The sequence below is a fragment of the Cucurbita pepo genome, chromosome LG10 (assembly GCF_002806865.2).
Source record: "Cucurbita pepo subsp. pepo cultivar mu-cu-16 chromosome LG10, ASM280686v2, whole genome shotgun sequence".
Lineage (NCBI taxonomy): Eukaryota > Viridiplantae > Streptophyta > Magnoliopsida > Cucurbitales > Cucurbitaceae > Cucurbita > Cucurbita pepo.
The window spans coordinates 9,615,688-9,636,158 of NC_036647.1; the positions used below are offsets into that span (position 1 = coordinate 9,615,688).

The window sequence follows — 20,471 nt, forward strand, 5'->3', positions numbered from 1 at the left end:
TCTCGAGTCGTGGGGGATGGAGTTGTTAGTAAGGCTCAATTCATTATATGTGTCATAGCCTCCTTGCTTCCCATGAACTCACACATTGCAGCCTAGAATGCAACCATGTGATGTCCCACATTGGTTGGGGAGGAGAATAAAAGACCCTTTACAAGGGTGTGGAAACCTTCCCCTAGCAAACGCATTTTAAAGTCTTGAAGGGAAGCCCTAAAGGGAAAGCCCAAAGAGGACAATATCTGCTAGCGGTGGATCTGGGTCGTTACAAATGGTATCAAAGTTAGACACTGGACGATGTGCTAGCCTTCTCGCTGTTCCCCAAAAGGGGGTAGACACGAGACGGTGTGCCAGTAAGGACGCTGGGCCCCAAAGGAGGGTGGATTTGGTGGCGGTCCCACGTTGATTGGAGAAAGGAGTGAGTGCCAGCGAGAACGCTGGCCCCAAAAGGGGTGGATTGTGATGTCCCACATTTGTTGATGAGGAGAACAAACGGCCCTTTACAAGGGTGTGGAAACCTTTCCCTAGCAAACGCGTTTTAAAGCCTTGAGGGGAAGCCCATAGAGGACATATCTGCTAGTGGTGGATCTGGGTCGTTATAGACCATCATCTATGCCATGAAAGAGGGCTTCCTATTCGTAGTCGAGTCTTTCTTAGCCAGTTTGAGTTCCTATTTGTGGGTTGAGGGGATCCTAGTTCTCGAGTTCATCTTTTCTAGATAGGTCATGTCTTTGAGCCATGTATGATATCAGTAACTCGATGTAATGGAGAAAATACACATTGATTCGTGATTCCAGTCAAGCAAGTGAGTTAATTTTTATGGTTGAGTTGACCTGCAAAACAGAAACCTCACACCAATGAGTATTTTACGTAACACGCTTCAATATTTAGTTCAGTACCGAAACTGAAATGGTGCGAAGTCGAGCACAATTAGATTGCATAATTTGTTTTGGGGTGAATTCCTATACGTATACCAGCCCATCGAACACGCTTGTCAGGTCCCCCATATGAGCCAGTTACGATAGAGGAGTGATTTTTCGGTCGTACGTTTTGATCGTATACTTTATTAAAATGACCATTTTAGCCCTTTCATTTTTATTAAAATATTAACTAGTCATATCTTATATAGTACATTTTGGGGCATTTTAGCACATGCAGGTGTAGATGAAGACCTGTCTAGGATGAAAGTATAATAGACATGCAACCATAGACAACACGTCCTGGACAAACAAGACCAGGATATCTATCATGCGGACCAGGATATCTATCATGCGGCCATTGGCAACACGCCTTGGACATGCATGATCGTGACGTGACACCGTATTCACTAAATTCTTTAAAACGATTTCGGGTTCATAAAGTTTTGAGATGGAAATCAAGTAATAAACTAAAATGAAAGTGGAAGAGACTAGATTTAAACCAACATTGTTGCCTCTAATAAGTCGACCTAGTCAATAAATCAAAAACTCATCTCTTAAACTCTTTACCCTCCTGAAATCTGGGCTTATTTTTGGCAATTTTCCCTGTAAATGGGAGATCTGTTAAAAGAGATGCAAAGCAGAAGAGATTGAAGAAAAACTGTGAATTCAAATTGTAAAGAGCTGCAAAAAGGGGGAAAAGATTAATTTTTTTGGCGATTTCCCTCTCTCAATCGACATATGAACCTGAATTTTAGTTTTACTTCTACTTCCTCCGTGAAACCCTAAAAATCGATACATTTCCCCAATTTTCTCTACTATTTATCCTTACCCTTTAATTTCCAGCACACAATTTGGTCTTCAATCGTCACCAATCCAATCCAACTTCCTAAATTTTCACTCGATTGCCTTTCGAGGTTTGGAATTCGGATGTTGTTTCGCGATTTGCAACCTGGGCTGCCTGTAAGTTTCTTGAATTCGGTGATTAAGGGGTTTGATTTTGCCTCCCGAAGCTGGCGAGTATTCGTGTGAAGAAGTATTAATGGCAGATCCGCCAAGTGTCTGCCTCTTTATCTCTGTATTTGATCAATTGGTGTATAGGGTTATTCTGTTGCGACGTGTGATTAACCATAAAGTATGCTGATCGTGCTACGGGTGCACCTTCCTTCTGATATCCCCATTGTAGGTTGCGAACTCACGCCCTACGTGCTCCTCCGCCGTCCGGATACCACCGTCACTACTGATGATGTGCCGGAATCGGCTCCGATCGATGGCTATTTTCTCAAGTATAAATGGTAAGCCCCATTCGACATCATTTTTTTTTTAAGGTTTTTTACTTTTGGGTTTGTCTTTGGTATGCTGGGAGGCTGGTTTGCTGCGGCGTTAGGTCACACGATCGAGGTTTCAGCTTGGTGCTGCCCAAGAGTTTTCTTATATTTGTCCATAGCATATTTGGTAGGTTGCATGCTTTGCCACGATTGGGTTTCGAGTGTTTTGACTTGTGCTATGCCCATGTTATCATTCATAATCAAACGACGTTTTATAAATTAAGGTTGAATACTTCTTGGAAGCTTGAAAACCATATGGGAATGCTTCAATACTAAAAACATTCTTGATTAACATGAGACTATGAAGCTCGTTAATAGGTAAACTAGGATCTCTGTGATAGCTTATGTCTTGGTAGGCTCCAAAAGCTTATGATAATTTCTAATGAAGAGCATTGAGGCTTAAAAAGATTCAGATTGTATATCTTCTTCGTATTAATATTGATCAGATGCCAAGATTGGTATTGAGATTGTGTTATGCTGTGTTCTTGGTATGATGGTTAAAGTGGTCCTTTATATAGGAAAAATGTGGGGCATTTCCTTTTCCTCACAGATAAGGATTTGAGTTATATGATGAGGGACCTTTGATTGATCATTGGTGGTATCCTCAAAGTTGAAGAGCATGACACTCATACGGTACATTGAGGTGTCTTCAGTAGAGGATTAAGGGGGCTTAAGTTGGGTTAGTGGAGAGCAACTTGTACTGGTTATGGGGCTTTAGATTGGTGTTGTTCTTTCACTTTTACTTTCCTAAAAATAGTGTTGTTCCTAACCAAGTGCTCATAGAAACTAGGCAATTGAGATTGGACAAGTACGAAGATTGGAGCTTCTTGGACAAGTGATTCGGAAAAAAATGTTTGGCTTCCAATGAAGATTTATTATGTTCTTTCCTACCAATCATGCTGCTATAAAAATAATAATAATAATAATAAAAACCCTTGTAGGATCCTCAATTCTTGAGGACTTGGGCCGAACAATCCTTTTCTACCTTTCTGTTTGTGGTTTTTTGTGGATGTTCTAAGTAATGTTTTTGAGAGGAGCATACGAAAACACTACCCAACATAAGCGTATACAAAACCATGTTTTTATTGAGATAAAGGGCAATCCATGTTTGTTTATGCACACGTCTCTTCCAGGATTGGTAATGGCAGCAACACTGGTTTTTGGTCTGACTTATGGATTGGGGATGTAATCAAATTTCCTTCATTATTTGCCATCACACAGAAGGGTAAAGGCTCTGTTGCTGTTATGTAGAATTCCTCCTCGGAATCCTGGAACTTTTATCCCTGGAGAAAATTAAAAGATGAGGAAATCAAGGAATGGGCCAACCTCACCCTCTCTTGCCACTGTTCACATCAATGATTCTACTGACATTTTGAGCTGGAATTTTGAGAAAAACAGAGCTTTCTCACCCAAGTCCCTATCCCGTACGTTGTTCTCAAAGGGTGACCTGGGCTGCAAACATCTAGGTAAAATTATTTATTTGGGAGTTGAGCGACGCTTGCCTCAACACACAGGATAAGCTACAGAAGCAATCTCCTTGGTCTCCATCTCATCAAAGTGCTGTATCATGTGCAAATCAGCAGAGGAAACACAAGTACATCTGTTTTTTTTATTGGTGCAAGCAAGCTAGATTCTTCTGGGAGTTCCTATTTGGTGAATTTGGTCGGCAGACTGCCCTCCCTGTCCACACTAGGGACGTTCTTTGGTCTACATGGCTTGCACGAAACTTGTATTTTAACAGATAAGGAACAAGGCTATAGAGACTTTCTTACCTCCAGTACCTGTGTAAATTGAGCCCTGCTTTTATGTAATTATAGTCTTACTAATCTCATGGCCAATTAGAGAAGTTTGTTAATACATTGGATTGGAATTCCCCTTTTGTAATTCCATCTCATCTATTTACTGTTTCCTATATATATATATGAATGATAAATACAAGAAGCCAAAGGATCCCTTTTTCTCTGATTCTGTTTCATGTATTTTTCTTTCTAGTTCTTGTATAAATAGGGAAAAACGTCTGGTGATAGGCACCAACTGTGAACATAGTAAGCTTTGATTTATATGTATACGTACATGTATTTAAGAAATAAAACATTGATTTGTGAGAAAAGATTTGCTTACTGATGGGCTCCCATTACAAAATGAATTTGTTGTTTGTTTATCCTTAATTTTTCTCCAATTAAATTTCTTATTGAAAAAGGGATTGAATTCAATAGACTATCCCTTCTTTAGTATGTACGTTATTTTTTTTTGTTTTTTGTCGTTTCCTATTGAAAGAAGTTATCTGTTTCTGACATATTCACTAATTTTGTTCTTCCATTTTTTCTGTTGCAGGTACCGTGTACAAAGTGATCGAAACGTAGCCGTATGTAGTGTACATTCTTCTGTGCAAGCAACCTTGCAATGCATAGGCTGTGTTAAGGCGAAAATACCTGTTGCTAAAAGTTATCACTGCTCGACTAAATGTTTTGCGGATGCATGGCAGCATCACCGTGTGCTGCATGATCGTGCTACTACTGCTGTGAATGATACTGTAACTGAGGACGATGAGTTATTTGGACGCTACAATAACCCAGGTTCTGGAGTGATCAGTGCTACCTTCTCTGGTGCAGTATCAAGTACTAGCTTGACCAACGGTCCGACTCCTTTTTATCCTTCATCCACTACACAAAGGAGTGGTGGTGAGACTTGGTTTGAAGTTGGACGATCTAAAACATACACACCATCAGCTGAAGATATTGGCCATGTCCTCAAGTTTGAGTGTGTTGTGATAGATGCAGAGACAAAATTGCCCTCTGGACCAGTCAACTCTTTACTAACTTCCCGTGTGATTCCAGCTCCATCCCCTAGTCCACGCTGTTTAGTCCCTGTTAGTGGTGTTGATGTGATTGGGAATTTGGACTCCAATGGTCGTGCTTCATCTTCTGGTTCTTTCACCGTGCTTTCATACAACATTCTTGCTGATGTGTATGCAACAAGTGAATCATACAGCTATTGTCCTTCGTGGGCTCTTTCCTGGGCATATCGCAGACAGAATTTGTTACGAGAAATAGTTGGCTATCATGCTGATATTGTTTGTCTTCAGGAGGTATGATGGGACATACGTGGTGCGTTTTTCCAAAACCATGTGGATTTTGTTTACTGGCACTCAAAAGACAACTCTCTCATGTTGTGTTGGAATGCAAAATCTATTGTTTCTTAAAAGAAACCATTGAGATAAATTCCTATGTCTTCATCCCTTTTTGTGGTGTATCGCTTTCACGGTTTACTTCATGGAACTTGTTAGAATCGCCTCCGTCTTTAAGAACTAATGAGCAGTGATCTGATGGGATTACGTGAACGCTGCCTATGCTAAAATATGTATATATATATTTTTTACAGGTTCAAAGCAATCATTTTGAGGCATTTTTTGCACCCGAACTTGACAAACATGGCTATCAAGCTCTGTACAAAAGAAAAACAAATGAGGTTTCTGTGTCCTTGTTCTTTTTATTACCTTTAGCTTCCTACTTTTTCTCATTTGGCTTTTGTTTTTTTGGGCATGATCTGTCTTCTTTTTCCTTTTCTGTTCGGTCCTCTCACGATCCTTATTGTTGTCTTTTAGGTTTATAGCGGAAACACACAAACAATTGATGGTTGTGCAACATTTTTCCGTAGAGACAGATTTGCGCATGTCAAGAAATATGAGGTTTTGAAAACTTTTTCGAACTGCATGGTTTCCAATTTTTATGTTTATTTTATATCTAAGAGAGCTTTATGCTTTCGTTCAGGTTGAGTTTAATAAGGCTGCCCAGTCGTTGACTGATGCTCAAATTCCCACTGCACAAAAGAAGAGTACTTTAACCCGATTAGCTAAGGTATAGACTGCTTGTTCCTAGGTTGATCAATGAATTAAATTTGTGATTCTCGTTTTACTTCTCTCGTGTACTTTGTTTTTGTTCTAGCTATAATCAACTTAACTACATTATATGCCTAGGACAATGTTGCACTGATAGTCGTTCTTGAAGCAAAATTTGGCAATCAGGGAGCTGATAATCTGGGGAAAAGGCAGCTTCTGTGTGTGGTAAGATATACTTTTGCCTTTTATTCATCGATCTTTACAACGGGTGATGATTGAAGAAGTGTATACCTTATGGGAAAAAAACACTTCATTAATTGATTTTGTTGCGAAAATTCTTTTGTAATTATAGCCTTCTCGTGATTATTAATGATGGGAAGGTGTTGCCTTTGTCGTCCCCTTTGTAGCCTTCGCATGATTCTTGGTGGTTCAGAAGCCATAAAATTATTATGAGGTTGAAGAAACCATTTACTTATTTCCAAGGATATAGTGACATATATCAAAATATTTGAAAAACATGTTATGTAGATAGTAAAAATTCAAACACTTCAATTCAAGTGAGTGTCCATTTTATTGTTGGAAAAAAAAAACACCCAGACACATCTCAGTGGCGTCGCTTTGAAATTGCAAGGCTTCCTAAATGGTCTTTTTCATGTAAGCTTAAAACAATGTTTGACTGATGTCGAAGAAATGTCGAATTGCGTTCGATTTGTTCAAGTTGAACTACCATTGAACTCATGCCTACTTATCAATATGAGTGTTCGATATAAATTGCCTAACTTGAAGTGTCCTAGCTTCTCCTTTTGGTTATTGGCAGCCATCCCTTAGAAAGCAGAGGTCAGTCCTTTAGGTACAACTGGTTAGATAGCTTTCTTTCTGATATACATGACTTGTAAAGAACGATACGATCCTCAATTATGAAGAAAAAACCATTATTATATCCCTGGATAGTCTCATTTTAGGCTACCTAGATTTTTTGATTCTCTTCTGTGGCTTATTTTTATCCTTTTCCTGTTATACTAACCAAATAATTTGGAGAGTACTTTTTACTGGCTGCTTATTTCTTATAGAGGTTTATCATCTTTTAACTTTGATTAACTGATAAAATCATGCCACTGTTCGACACTCTTGCAAACAGAATTTGACCATTTTTTGGTGGAATCTTCTGTTCAGGCCAATACTCATGTTAATGACCATCAGGATTTAAAAGATGTCAAGCTGTGGCAGGTGCGTCCCCGCATCCCCGACCCACCGAAAAAAAAAAAGAAAAAAAAAGAGATTTATAAAGTTCTTTCTCTAAATATTTATTTGAAATCAGGTGTCTACTCTTTTAAAAGGACTGGAGAAAATAGCTGTTAGTGCTGACATTCCAATGTTAGTATGTGGGGATTTCAATTCTGTTCCTGGAAGGTTTGTCTTCAGCACTGAAGCTCTAAGAATGCTGACGTTCTCTTTTTCGATCGTTTTTCACTGCTCAATTTTACTACCGAAATATGTTACAGCGCCCCGCATTCGCTTCTTGCATTGGGGAAGGTAGAACCATCACATCCAGATCTGGCAGTCGATCCTCTCAATTTATTTCGTCCACCGAGCAAGCTGATTCATAAGCTTCAACTGGTACTATTATTCTCCTCCCCTCTCCCCTCCCTCTCTTTTTATTTATTTAGTTATTTTTAGATAATTTAAATAGGATAGAACAAGTAAAAGTTAACTTGGGGCTGCATTTACACAGGTTAGTGCTTATTCATCCTTCGCAAGAATGGGTTCTGGTATTGGATCAGAGAAGCAAAGGAAGAGACTTGACCCAACAACAAATGAACCCTTGTTTACAAATTGTACTAGAGATTTCATTGGCACCTTAGACTACATATTTTATACTGGTAAAAGCTTTTAGACACCTTTTTTGTATTGATACATCACTAAAAACAATTTCCATTTATTTCATCATTTCTCTTCCTTTTTGTTTACAGTGGACTCCTTAACCGTCGAGTCTTTATTAGAGCTCCTGGACGAGGAAAGCATGAGGAAAAACACGGCACTTCCCTCGCCGGAGTGGTCTTCTGATCATGTGGCCCTGCTCGCTCAGTTCTGCTGCAAGCCTCGAATCAGACGCTGAGACTTCGATGCAGGTAACTCCATATTTCTCCATATTCAAAATTTTGCTTCTTTTCTTCACTTAGAGTAGTTCCCTATTGAGCTAATTTGAGGGTTCTAGTTGTGTCCTGTGGATGGCTTCTGTCTGCTAATTGTGTTAGTACTACTTGTTGTTTAAGCTTTCTACAAACTTTGCATTAGTTATGAGCATGAACTGAGCTGACCCCTAAAGTTATTGGTGAAGTACTTGTTGTTTAAGCTTTTTGTATCGAAAAAGAACGGTCACCTTAATAAGACGTGGCGATTAACACAAAACACTAGACAGATGCAATGAAAATTCCCATCCAAACCTGTGCTTTTAGTTACTTGGTTCATGAATAAGATGTGGAGATTGTCATGAAAAGTATTTGTGAAACGAGATTATAATGGTTTGTGTGGTAATTGTTGTATTAATGGTTGTTTGTAGAATAGATGTGGAGACATTCATTGAAGAGATGCAATGAAATAATGTTGGATACCGATGTAAGTGTTGTTGCAAAGGAGGGATAAGATTTGGGCAGCATGCTGTTTCTTTCCTATTTTGATTTTTTTTTTTTCATTGAGGAAGAAAATTTGGTAACTCCCAACAAATCTTTGCCTCTGATGTGTAATGGCTCAATGTCAAAATCTGAAGCCATCATTCTCTCCTCTTTCTTCATGTATTTATTTTGGTCCCACGATGTGTATGATGATGATGATGGTCTTTCAATCTATATACACCATTTTTCCTTTCCTTTTATTTTGTTTTCATCTCTCACATGTCTGTGTTCTTATGCTTGGAAATGGGAACACAATTTTAAAGTATGGTTCCTACATTTGTTAAATGTTAAGTCTAGGGCTTCATTGTTGGCAATTCGACGGTATAGATGACCCGAGAACCTGACCAACCTGAACTTCCAAATCCAAAGTATAAAGGTTGTGTTGTGTTACATTTTTTTTCTAGTTTGGGTTGGGTTGAATTGTTGGAAAATCGTAAACGTAGATTAGTTTGTGGACATTTTTTTTTTGGTTGGGATCTAGTTACTACTCTGTGTTGTGTTACATTTTTTTTCTAGTTTGGGTTGGGTTGAATTGTTGGAAAATTGTAAACGTAGATTAGTTTGTGGACATTTTTTTTTTGGTTGGGATCTAGTTACTACTCTATCTTACTGATTATTATGAAGATTTAAAAATATTTGATATTTGTAACTGAGGTTAGTGATGCTATAAATGTTGAGTTTAGTTATTGATAACATGTATCTTAGATAAATATATGATTTTTTTAAAAAAAGAACAATCTGTTCATCTAATCGAATTCAAAAATAGAGGGTGAAATTGAGTTGGGTTATGAAATATATTCAAGTTGTTCGAGTCATTAGTTCAACTTGTGTACAACTGATATTGTTGCGACGTTTTGGTTGGTTAGATAGGGAACAAAAGGCTTTTTGAAGACAATTTGAGTGATAAATGTTGAAAGCAACTCTTCCACTCTGGTTTCAATAGTGTTGTATTCTAATAAAAATAATAAGAGAAAACGTTTAGACCCATTTAAAATGGTGAAAAAATGGGCAATAATAGCAAACGTATAAACTTTTGATAGTATTCTTATGCAACATCTTGTATTGAGATATCTTAAACAAAACCTTCGATTATCCAATCACTTTTTTTAAAAAATGTGCTCTCAAAGTTCTAACCCAATGTTGAAAGCTGTTAATAATGAATGAATTTCATAAAACCAATATAGGAGAAGTGTTTAAGCATAGACATCTGTTAACTAACCCAATATATGGGCCAATTGCCTAAAGGATCTAAGGAATTGAGCAGTTATTCATCTAAATTAAAGTTGATTACAAACATACATGATCAACTGCTTTGTCCCATTTCACAACTATTTGTATTATCAAATTTTGAGCAAATACATCGTTCGATCATTCGTTACCATTAAAAGATAAAATAGAACTTATATGAAAAAAGACTCCAACACAACTCTTAAAAACATGTATTTAGCCTTCGTAACACTACAGAAAAACAAATCAAAACAAACTGAAAGGTGATGATGATGTAAAGTTAAAAGCATTAGTAAAGCTACTGTGTTTACAGATTGGTTTAGGGAGAAATAGGGTGAGGAACAGCAATCCACATATTCTTTTTATTCTCAAGAGTTAGCTTCAAAAGTGTGTGGTGATGACAGAGGCAAAGACATTGTTGGGTACTTACGCGGTGAGGCCACTTGTTAAGACAGTATTGATCTCGCCAATAATGTTGACAGGCCTTCCATCGAACATGGATGATAAAGTGCTTTCACATAACTTCTTCAACTCCCTGGTTTTCGTCAGAGCTGCTTCCTGCAATACCACCCAATATTTGCTCATTTTAGTGTTGGTTTCCCTTTTCTTTTTGGGCAATGTATCTCATCATATGCAATCCAGGTTAATGAAATTTCCGGCAACATTCATAAAAATATAATAGATAGAAGATAGAGGCAAATACAAATGTTGTGGACGTCACAGTCATGCTTGTCCAAGACATGTTGCCTATAGCCGCATGACAGATGTCACAGTCTTACTTGTCCAAGTAGGTTGACAAAGACGTCAACCAATTGAGTGGAGGAGGATGTCACGGTTATGTTTGTCCAAGGCGTGTTGTCTATGACCGCACGACAGATGTCCCAGTCTTGCTTGTCCCGGACGTGTTGTCCATAGTCACATGCCCATTTTAAACCTCTTTTACATACTTTCATCCTAGATAGGTTTTTACCATTTTACATTGGGTTAATACGGAGGTGTATGACTGTTCACCAAAACCATGTCTACACCCACTAGGGCTAAAATGCCTCAAAATGTACTATAGGAAGAAGTGACAAATTCCCGGCTTAGCTTTCAATTTCACTTGGCAAAAGACAGACCAAGCCTTTTCTCCCTTTGGGGTCGTGTGGATGTATATAAGCCCTATGGTGAAAAATTTCACTAAATTCTCTCCTCGAGAGAGCAGGCACGGTACTCGGGTAGCAAATAGAACAATTCTTCATAGAGTCTTGGTAGAGAGAAGCCAGAAGATAATTGGGTTTGCATTAAATTATACATTACAAAGATTAAAGGAACAAAACAAAACATAAACTCATATCTGTTTTTGGAATTAGATATTGTAATTTCATTGTTACTCGTGTTTTTTGTATCTAGATACCTAACGTTTTTTTAGTTCAACATATGGAGTAGAGAAATCAAACTTCTGACATCTTAATCGAGAGTCTGAGACCAGGTTGACGTTGGGAACCCAAAACTAAAATTAAAATATCAAATAGTCTTACGCCATTCATTATGGATCGACTTCCCAAAATATGACCTCCCCTCTATAAATCCTAACTCCTATTTATAACCAAACCACCTCTAATTAACTATATCATTAAACCCTTACTAACACCCCATTAGTAGAACATGACTCCTCCAAGGAAAACTTTGGAAATACAAGTCTCAAAAGAGTATTAAATTCTTACTAAGGGAATTTGGTCACAAAAGCATAAACAATCAAGACGTCACTCATCTGCTCCCTCACCCTCTCACCAAATTGGTGTGATGTGTAAGAAGGAATCTGAAACTGAAGGTCATATGTTCTTTACATGCAGCTTGGTAACAGGTTTTGGAATTCTTTATTATCTTCCTTCAGCTAGCAGACCCCTCTTGCAACCAATATGAGAGGCCTGCTTTCTTCCATCTACTTGTTTTTTTTGATAGGAAACAAATACGTATATTCATCAAAAGAATAACAAAAGACAGCCTAGTAGAGATTACCCCTCTCTACCAAACCTAGCAATGGAGAGCCTTCCAATTGTTTATAATCATTAAAAGATTGTAATTACAAAAGCCAATAAGAATCAGAAGGAGAGGACTTCTTCAAACACCCTGTTGTTTCTTTCCCTCCAAAGCCCCAAAGAAGAGAAAGCATTGTACAACGCCAAAGGACTTCTCCCATACCACCAACAAACCTTCCCCGAAGTTCTTAGGAAAGCAAGACTCAACCCCAAATTTCTTAAATAACGCAAGCCACCCTTTAGTTGCAAAAGGACAGTGAAGGAACAAGTGGTCTAGGGATTCTTCCTCACGCAAACATAAACAATACACAGAAGGGGAAATCAGCCAATTTCGGAATATCCTCTAAACTTTTCCGTGGGTACCCAAACTTCAACAAGCCAACGACCAAAGAAAGACTTTACCTTTTTTGGGACCTTAAAGTTCCAGATTAGGTTCACCATTGGGTAGGTCAAATTTGTCTCCCCGTTGGTTAGCTTCAGAAAGGTAGAATTAGCAGTAGAAGAACCCGATGAGTTGATCTTCCACCTTATTCTATCATGGTAATTACCTACATCCCAAGCATACAGGAACGCAATCAGATGGACCGAGTTCCCCAAATCTCAGTTAAAAAGTGGTCTTCTAATACCCAAGTCCCATGCTTGATGCTCACAATCCCAACAATCGGCAATGGAGACCCCTTTCTTTATAGTAATGGAATAAATATCAGGAAATTTGATAGCCAAATACTCTGTTCCACACCAATTTTCTTTCCACGTATTAATTCTTCTTCCATTCCCCAACAAAAACTCCACAAAACTGAAAAACTGGTCTTTGTCCTTCATGGTATTTGACCTCAGCCGCTGTCTCCCTTTCTTTTTGGTAGTTTCAGTAGTTCAACCCATAAGCTCCATCCCATAAATAGTGCAAATACCTCTTCTCAGTGAACCTCCACGACCATTTCATTAGGAGGGATTGGTTTCGTTGATAGAGATAGCCAATCACAAGGCCACTGTAAATTGTGGGCAACGAAGTCCATTTCCAAGCCACAAGGTGAGGCGGTCCTGGTTTAAAGATACCACCATCCCAAATAAAATCTCTGACAATTCTCTCTAAGCAATTGATCACCTTCATAGGAGCTCCCATGAGGTAAGAGAAATAGCAAGGGAGGTCATTCAGCACAGCTGCTTGGGCAAGGGTTACTGCCCCCCATTTCAGAGAGACCCCTCTCCATTTGACAACTTTAGTTCAAAATTTCTCAACAAATGTATACCAAACCGCCACTGTCCCATAATTTCCACCAATCAGGAAACCCAAGGAATTAAAAGGGAATGAATTCTATTTTGCAGCTTGTTAGAACTTTGGCTACAACTTGTTAGAACTTTCATTTAGCTAAACCCTAAACATTTTTTTTTTTATGAAAGTGTTTTTTTCGCCATTTACAGATTATAGTTTAAATTATCATCCGCCCAACTAGAAGGCTTTTATGTAACTTCCATCAGCTTTGGGGCGGGTTTTCCCTCTTCTTTTGTATATTTTATTCCATCATTGAAACATAATATTTTTATAACTAAAATAAAATAAAAATAAAGAAAAAAGGAAGAAAAACTAAAATAAAATAAATAAATAAGTCAAAAGGAAGAAAAACTTACTTGTTTTGGCCAAGATGAAGCTAATGAATTTTGAAGCTCCATACGTTTGGCAGACAAGTCCTTCAGCCCTTCCTTCAGCTTCACTTCACGCTGCTTCTTTTCCTCTAGTTTACTAACTAATCTCTCTAGAAATCTGAAATCAAAGTTCACATCAGTTTCCCTGAGAACGATCAAATTTTAGAAAAAAATAAATCTTAGAGAAAAATTATAAAATAGAGTTGGATCACTCTACAGGAGCTATCAGGAGCGTTTTTCAACTGGCCTTCATTTTGTTTTGTTCTGTCTTGTTTTTTTATTTTTATTTATTTATTTATTATTATTATTATTATTTTGGTAGGTATGGAACTTTTGTTGAAACAAAATTGAAAGAATGCAGGGATGTACCATAACTCAAGCCGCCAAAAAAACAGAAGAGTATCATTAATCAAATGGAGAGTATTCATGAAAGCCTACTTTCACTCTGAGTTGGAACGTCTCTTTTCCACCTCCCCTTTTTATCCAATATTTCGTCCTTCGAAATATGGAATTTGTCTCCTAAAATAAAATTTTAAGAAGAAAATTATAATATTGGTCCCCCGTTCAGAATGGTTTCACTTGGCTTTCAGGTTATAAATCCACCATTTGAACTTCTAAAGTTCTTGACATAATAAAAAAGAGAGTATTTCGTTAACAAAAAGTGAACTTATATTTTCACATTGGCTTCTCTTGACTTGCTTTTATCATTAACTTTTGTCGTATTACTTCCTGAGTTAGTAAGTTAGCTGATAAAAGAATATATTAATTAAAATTAGGAACGAAAATTGACAATTAACATAATTAATCAAGAAATGTTTAATGAAATGAATCAGCCAAATTAATAATCAAACTAATAATTATATAAATTAATTAGACCTATTAACAGATGAAACAAACTAACAGAAGTCAAGTGCCCATGATAAGTACGCCAATGTGAACCTTGATCCAAATCGCAGGGTTCAAAAATGTACTTTTCCCAATAAGTGAAAAAGCCATCAACTCAAAACCAAGTTTTTGATACTGATTCTCGACAACAAGACAATTAAATAGAAAATATATTGAATACATACTTCCTTCACAGACATTCAGCATTGTATTAATTGTGTCCCTTACTGTTAAAATTTGCAATTATGTCTCTAAACATTGAACTACATTTAACCAGTGCCTATAATCGTTACCAGTAGATAAAGTGCAAACGCGGAACTCATTTCTTGAAATTTGGATGAAGTGACAATTTAACAACTAGTTAAAGTAAAGAGTGCTACTTCTGTGTATTGCTAACTAATATTCATCGTCAAGACTAAAAATAAGTAGAATTCAAAATCTAGAGATGTAACTAAGACCTTTGAGTTAGACGTAATGCTTACAAGGACCCAAAAATGAAGTTTAACCTAATAATTAGAAGGGTCAAACATGTTAACTGTAGATCATATAGTATTTGAACCAAACAGTTTCTAGGATCACATTACATATTTTGATATGTTTTAGAAAGTACACATGCAGATTATCGTAATTGCAAAGTTTGTCAAACAGAATTATAAACCTACCAGCACTAGTTCATCAATCAACTAAAGTTACAAATGAAAAGCAAAAATAACTTATTGCATCAAAACATAGAAACGTTAATATTAGCACCAAAGCAAATGCTAATACATATGAACTTAGAATAGTAAATTAAGTGGGTTAGTTTTTACTGAAAAGGTGGGTGAAATCGGGTAACAGTAACTTCATTTTGTTGGCATTTCTCAAGAATTTTTTTATCAAAATCTGGAAAATCCCTACGAGAGGTGGATTAAACAAATAAGAAAACAATGACCAATGTAGTAACAGTAGTACCTTTTAGAATTGAGAATCATAATTAAATCTTGAGTTTTCCTACTTGACAGTAATGATATAGCCATGGAAACATCTGATAGCATCATCTCAATGGCATCAGGAGTATATTGCTGCAGCACAAAGGGAGAAACTGCCTGGACTTGATGTTGCAAAGACAGAGTTTCATCATTCTTCAAATCATTCAAACGTTGACTTAGAAATGCCTTTATCTGAAATTGTAAATAGATATAGCCATTAAACCTTCGTATAAGGTATTTAATGCCACTTAAGTTTTGTACCAAAGCTATGTGATATACCTCATATAGATCATCAAGAATCTTATTCCTATACTCGGTCTCCAAAAGCTGGCTTCTAACTTCAGTGATTTCTGCAGAATGAGTTGAAGGAATGAATGTTTTATTATTCACTTCTATATCAGGCAAGGTTACATCATCGATGATATCAACTTGAGGTGTTTCAACACTGACATCCCATGAGATCTCAGACACAGTAGCCTCTGGCAATGTAGTACTACCCTCTTTACTAGGTTCCATTTGGTATGATGATTCCAAAGCTTCACTCGCATGAACTATTTCGTAAGGTCCCAAACCATTTCCTGTATCCTCAGTTTCCTCCAGTGCACCTATATCCCAGTCAATTTGAGTATTTTCCAAGGATATATCCCAGTCAATATTATCAGCAGCAATTCCTGTTTGTCCAATAGCATCTGGTTCTATATAGCTTGACTGAACATTTACAGAATCAACCATCTCAAAGCCCACAGACACATGTAAAGAAGGAGGATGCTCACGTATATGCCCCAGGTTTGGTAATACAGTCACGTGTTTCTGTACACATGTATGAAATGTTAGAGACTCAGAATTAACATTCCACATCACAATAATTTAGTCATCAGTATCAGGAAATAAATTTCTCTATTCCTCTCTTGGACATTTATGATCAGACAATGCTTATTGCACTATTTCCTTACATCCTTATCCGAGTGAGCATCCCTTACAAAATTGGAATAGTATTCAATAGCACGTGACACAGAATCACCATTTATGACTTCTAATATTCTGCTAAATGTGCTTGGAAGTGACCTTGCAGTCTCCAGAAGTTCATCTCTAACATTTTTTCCCTGCAAGAGGAAGAAGATGAAGAAGCTTGACTTCAACAAAAAATAAATCCACGCAATAAAAGGAAGATACAAAAAGAGTCTCCTAAAGCTTGGAAATATACAGAGTAGGTTACAACCTGCAAACCGAGGTCCTGACAAGCCTCTACATATCTAGCTGCCGAAAGAGAAGCATTTCTTTTAGTATCAGATTCTTTACGTTCCAGCTCAGCAAGCTGTTGATGAATCTTTTGGACCTGTTTCTTCTGATATGGGCTTCACATTAAAAGTAATAGTAGCATGAAAATTGAGCTCTTCGATATCCATCAGTTACTACACAAAGTTCATAACAAGACATTTACATTTCATAAGTCACATTCTGAACAATTATTTGAGCTGCCTCGCCAAGAAAAATATGATCCTTCTCATAAGTTCGTACAATCACCTCCCAAGCACCCTGACAAAATATTTCTTATTTAGAAAACAAACGGACTAAAGCTCTACATTAATTCAAGCCTGCCAATGTACAGTGAAGGCTGAGAAAAGAGCAGGAAAAGACAAGTCTTACAGCAGCACCTGATAGCCGGCCAAATATATTCCGGGTTTCTGAGGTTGACTCTAGAAGAATATTATATATTTTTTTTGCCTCTAAATAACCAATATCTGAGAGAGAAAAAAAATCCCATACAACCAGTGTAAAAGTTATTGATGAGATATAAACTATGACTCATAAGTAAACGAACTGAATAACAAGGGACATTTGATGCACAAGATAGAGAGATTACATCAATTAGAATTTAGAGATGTTAATAGAATTATGATAGAACCTCTGTATTTATTCAATAGAGAAGTACACTGCCCTAACTCACCTGTTTCTAATGTGTAATATCTCGATTTGTACCATAAAAGGGGAAAAAAGAAGAAGAAGAAGAAGAAGAAGAAGAAAGGGGGAAAAAAGAGGGATCAGTAACGTCAGCCATGTGTCAGTAGAGGGTCAGCATAATGTCAGAGTGACCGTATGGTCAACTGTCAGTTTCTTTAACTTCATTACTCTTTGTATAGCTTTTAAGCCTCTAGGAGTTCGTTCTTCAAGCTTTTGTGACTAGTTTTATTCTTTTGATTTAATGTAGGCCATATTGGAGGAACTTAAGGAAATTTAGAATTTTCTGAAGACTCGAATTGAGCCCAGGAAGTTAACAACCAAATAAGTCGCCGTTTGAATTTTTAAACAAATATTTGTAGGGATGGACTAGGACTTGGGTATATGAATTATTAGCATGATTTAGGGATAATTTGAGCATGGAAATGGATTAGTTAAACCCTGGATGATGGATTTATGTTGGTTTAGCTCGATATGCACGTTTAGGACTTCCACCATGTAACCGATGACACTAATTTATTTAAATGCTTTGTTAGGACTATGGCATGTTATATCTTATTGTACCTGATATGCATGGAGTTGTGCAGATATGTATGATTTCTGATTTCATGTCATTTATACCCTTAGAAGCGTGTTAGGAACGCAATGTCACCCACTTAGAGCCCATGGCACACTAGAGGGTACTACTGAAGGAGCTCTGGTTGTACCTAGTGGATGCCAATTTTGCACTATTCTAGCCTAGAATGGCATAGGAATAAGGAGCATCGTTGGTACCATTATGGTAGCTTCCGACTAGCGCTTATTTACTACTAAGAGAGATCCGATTGTACCTAGTGGAGAGTAGGCGTTGCATTGTTCTAGCCTAGAATGACGTAGGAATAGGGAGCATTTTCATATGCCATTTGGGGAGTTTCCAGCTAGCACTTAGTAGTAGGCGCGTATGGAGATGTAGGTAGATTGAGAGGTCACCTAGAGCGAGCGATGGCTCCTCCATAACTGTTAGACTTTCCTTGAGCTTGAGACATACGAGGGCACCCTGACTTATGCGCAAGAAGCACAATGACTATATGGACCTTGGAAAGTAGGAAATGAGAGGTTAAGAGCATCCTGAAACCTAAATATACCCCGATGGGTAGCTTACATTCTTGGAATAGGAGTAAGTAGGGTATATGAACCTTAAGAGATTGGGAAGGCTAGAAATGAACCCAAGCCATGGAATTAGCCGACTGTAGGATTCTGACGGAGCACATAGCTTAAGAAGCATTGAATAGGAGAAGTTTCAATGAGACCCTACAAGTAGGTGCTCATTGAGTATTTTTATACTCATTCCTACTATTCTTTGTTTACAAATGGAGTGGAGACCTCGATTGCTAGCAGGAGCCTACGGAGCCGTGCAACTACAGAGAGGTCCCCTAGATCAAGTTGTTTTTCCTCTTTTGACATTTTAATGTTATTCTTAAACACCATCTTGAAACTTGAGTCATTTTGAAAACTATTTTGATGCAACTCCGTGGAAGTGATTTTGTACTCTTAAATACTTTTTATATCAAAATTCCTGCTTATGTTTGACTTCGAATTCTTCATGTTCCCCATTTTTTTCAGAATTGAAAAAGTTTATCGCCCTTTTTACACTTGAGTCCACGTGGCAATCCGTGATTCGAAGGCTTGAAAAGTGAGTTGTTACATAATGCCCCTGGTAATCAAAAGAGTACCTATCTCTCAATACAATTCCAACTAAAATACTATTAATGTCACACTCTTTCTCAAATGTGACTTTTTCAGTGAACCCCACACCAGTTGATATCTTACCAAATACTCCCTGCCTATCCTACGACTATACGCTAATTTCTTTTATCACCCTACTGGTAGAAAAGATATAGGAGAATGATTTTTAATCCTAGTTTGGCCATTGCTTGAGAAGACGCCACCCCTCCCCAATTTAGTTTTTCCATTCATGAATGTACAAGCCAGCCGGCTTACGACTAATCTCACAAGACAAGTTATCAAGCAACCCATAGAAATGACAAGTTATCGAGGAACCCATAGAATTTAATATCTTAGGTTAGTGCTCGTTTTTTACTAAAATGGAAGTTTGTTTCTTAGCTTTGCAGCAGCGTCAATTAAAGGTTCCACTCCCGTCAATTGCAGAACTAGTGATAAAAAGGAACTCTCTCTCCCTCTGTCTTTTGTTAATCAAATTTTATTCAGACTAGACTTCACTTAATGCCAGTAGATTAAACATAATAATTCCGCAGAAAACTTGAAAAAATCAAATCTAACCTTCATGGCCTAAGGTATGGAAATAGGGATCGGTATCTTTGGGAAGAGACAAGAACTCCTTGGAGATGCGAACTCTCAACGCTGCCAAACGCTTACGCCAATCAGCAGGGACTCTTTTCCGATCGACAAGCCACTCTTCACTCCCACGAAGGTGCAAAAATCAACCCCAATCAAATTGTTGAAAAAAAACAAGCACAATTCAAACAAACAATAAACGAAGTATGTAACGAAATCAAAATCACTAATCGAACAAGAATCGGAGATTGTAAGTGGATTTGATACCACCAAGACGAGAGAATGTGATGTCAATTGGAAGATTCCGAATATCGTCGGCAGCCATAGTTCTTTTTGCACTAAGAAATCGTTGCTTAGGGTGTGTAAGAGTTTTGTTCAGGATCGAGGGAGAGGCAATTTTTCCTTCATTTTTTTAATTAATATATATATATATTAATTTTATAATTATATTTCAATTTTTCATTTTTTTTATAATTATTTTTAAAATATATATTGAAATTGAGTCGCAAATGAGACAAAAAAAAATATTACTTATTATCCGTTAAATTATTTGAACAATTTAATTACATTTAAAATAATTTAATCATTAAATTTTTTATTTTTAAAATTCTAAAAAATTCAAATTTTGTCTTAATTTTAAAAAACACAAAATTTAGAGAAAAAAAAAGACATGGAAGAGAATGAGGGTCCATGCTTTGACTCCTTTAGACAAATCATATATAG

At 37.2% G+C, this 20,471-nt stretch overlaps 2 protein-coding genes across 5 annotated transcripts; one reads left to right on the forward strand and one right to left on the reverse strand.

Moving 5' to 3' along the window:
* Nucleotides 1–1,478: 1,478 nt before the first annotated feature.
* LOC111804487 (carbon catabolite repressor protein 4 homolog 1-like) lies at nucleotides 1,479–8,925 on the forward strand. Of its 3 annotated transcripts, none has more exons than XM_023689315.1 (12): nucleotides 1,479–2,206; nucleotides 4,574–5,327; nucleotides 5,621–5,707; nucleotides 5,844–5,927; nucleotides 6,010–6,096; nucleotides 6,216–6,302; nucleotides 7,251–7,304; nucleotides 7,396–7,487; nucleotides 7,580–7,694; nucleotides 7,810–7,957; nucleotides 8,048–8,206; nucleotides 8,554–8,564. In XM_023689315.1, the coding sequence occupies exons 1-11, from the start codon at nucleotides 2,049–2,051 to the stop codon at nucleotides 8,191–8,193; spliced, it is 1,812 nt and encodes a 603-aa protein (XP_023545083.1). In that variant the 5' UTR covers nucleotides 1,479–2,048; the 3' UTR covers nucleotides 8,194–8,206; nucleotides 8,554–8,564. The 3 variants fall into 3 exon arrangements, with proteins under 3 accessions (XP_023545083.1, XP_023545082.1, XP_023545081.1); XM_023689314.1 differs by lacking the exon at nucleotides 8,554–8,564 and adding an exon at nucleotides 8,643–8,925 and having other exon boundaries at nucleotides 1,480–2,206; XM_023689313.1 differs by lacking the exon at nucleotides 8,554–8,564 and adding an exon at nucleotides 8,638–8,715 and having other exon boundaries at nucleotides 1,480–2,206.
* Nucleotides 8,926–10,069: 1,144 nt separating this feature from the next.
* On the reverse strand, nucleotides 10,070–20,145 carry LOC111804489 (CDK5RAP3-like protein). 2 transcript variants are annotated; one of them, XM_023689317.1, is made up of 10 exons: nucleotides 20,016–20,145; nucleotides 19,734–19,868; nucleotides 17,142–17,236; nucleotides 16,936–17,030; nucleotides 16,714–16,849; nucleotides 16,448–16,597; nucleotides 15,774–16,304; nucleotides 15,478–15,686; nucleotides 13,627–13,759; nucleotides 10,070–10,534 (listed from the first exon to the last, which is right to left on the reverse strand). In XM_023689317.1, exons 1-10 carry the CDS (start codon nucleotides 20,071–20,073, stop codon nucleotides 10,403–10,405), a joined length of 1,674 nt encoding a protein of 557 aa, XP_023545085.1. In that variant the 5' UTR covers nucleotides 20,074–20,145; the 3' UTR covers nucleotides 10,070–10,402. The 2 variants fall into 2 exon arrangements, with proteins under 2 accessions (XP_023545085.1, XP_023545086.1); XM_023689318.1 differs by lacking the exons at nucleotides 17,142–17,236; nucleotides 20,016–20,145 and having other exon boundaries at nucleotides 19,734–19,826.
* Between the last annotated feature and the right edge of the window lie 326 nt (nucleotides 20,146–20,471).

What these genes read in the sequence shown, in the direction of transcription:
- LOC111804487 (XM_023689315.1), top strand. Translation starts at nt 2,049, where the DNA reads ATGCTGATCGTGCTACGGGTGCACCTTCCTTCTGATATCCCCATTGTA. An exon ending in ATATTGTTTGTCTTCAGGAG is followed by an intron (nt 5,328 to 5,620) that starts GTATGATGGGAC and finishes TATTTTTTACAG; the next exon opens with GTTCAAAGCAATCATTTTGA. An exon ending in TTCAATTCTGTTCCTGGAAG is followed by an intron (nt 7,488 to 7,579) that starts GTTTGTCTTCAG and finishes AATATGTTACAG; the next exon opens with CGCCCCGCATTCGCTTCTTG.
- LOC111804489 (XM_023689317.1), bottom strand. Translation starts at nt 20,073, where the DNA reads ATGGCTGCCGACGATATTCGGAATCTTCCAATTGACATCACATTCTCT. An exon ending in ATGATTCTCAATTCTAAAAG is followed by an intron (nt 13,760 to 15,477) that starts GTACTACTGTTA and finishes CTTTGATTTCAG; the next exon opens with ATTTCTAGAGAGATTAGTTA. An exon ending in CTTCATCTTGGCCAAAACAA is followed by an intron (nt 10,535 to 13,626) that starts GTAAGTTTTTCT and finishes GTGGTATTGCAG; the next exon opens with GAAGCAGCTCTGACGAAAAC.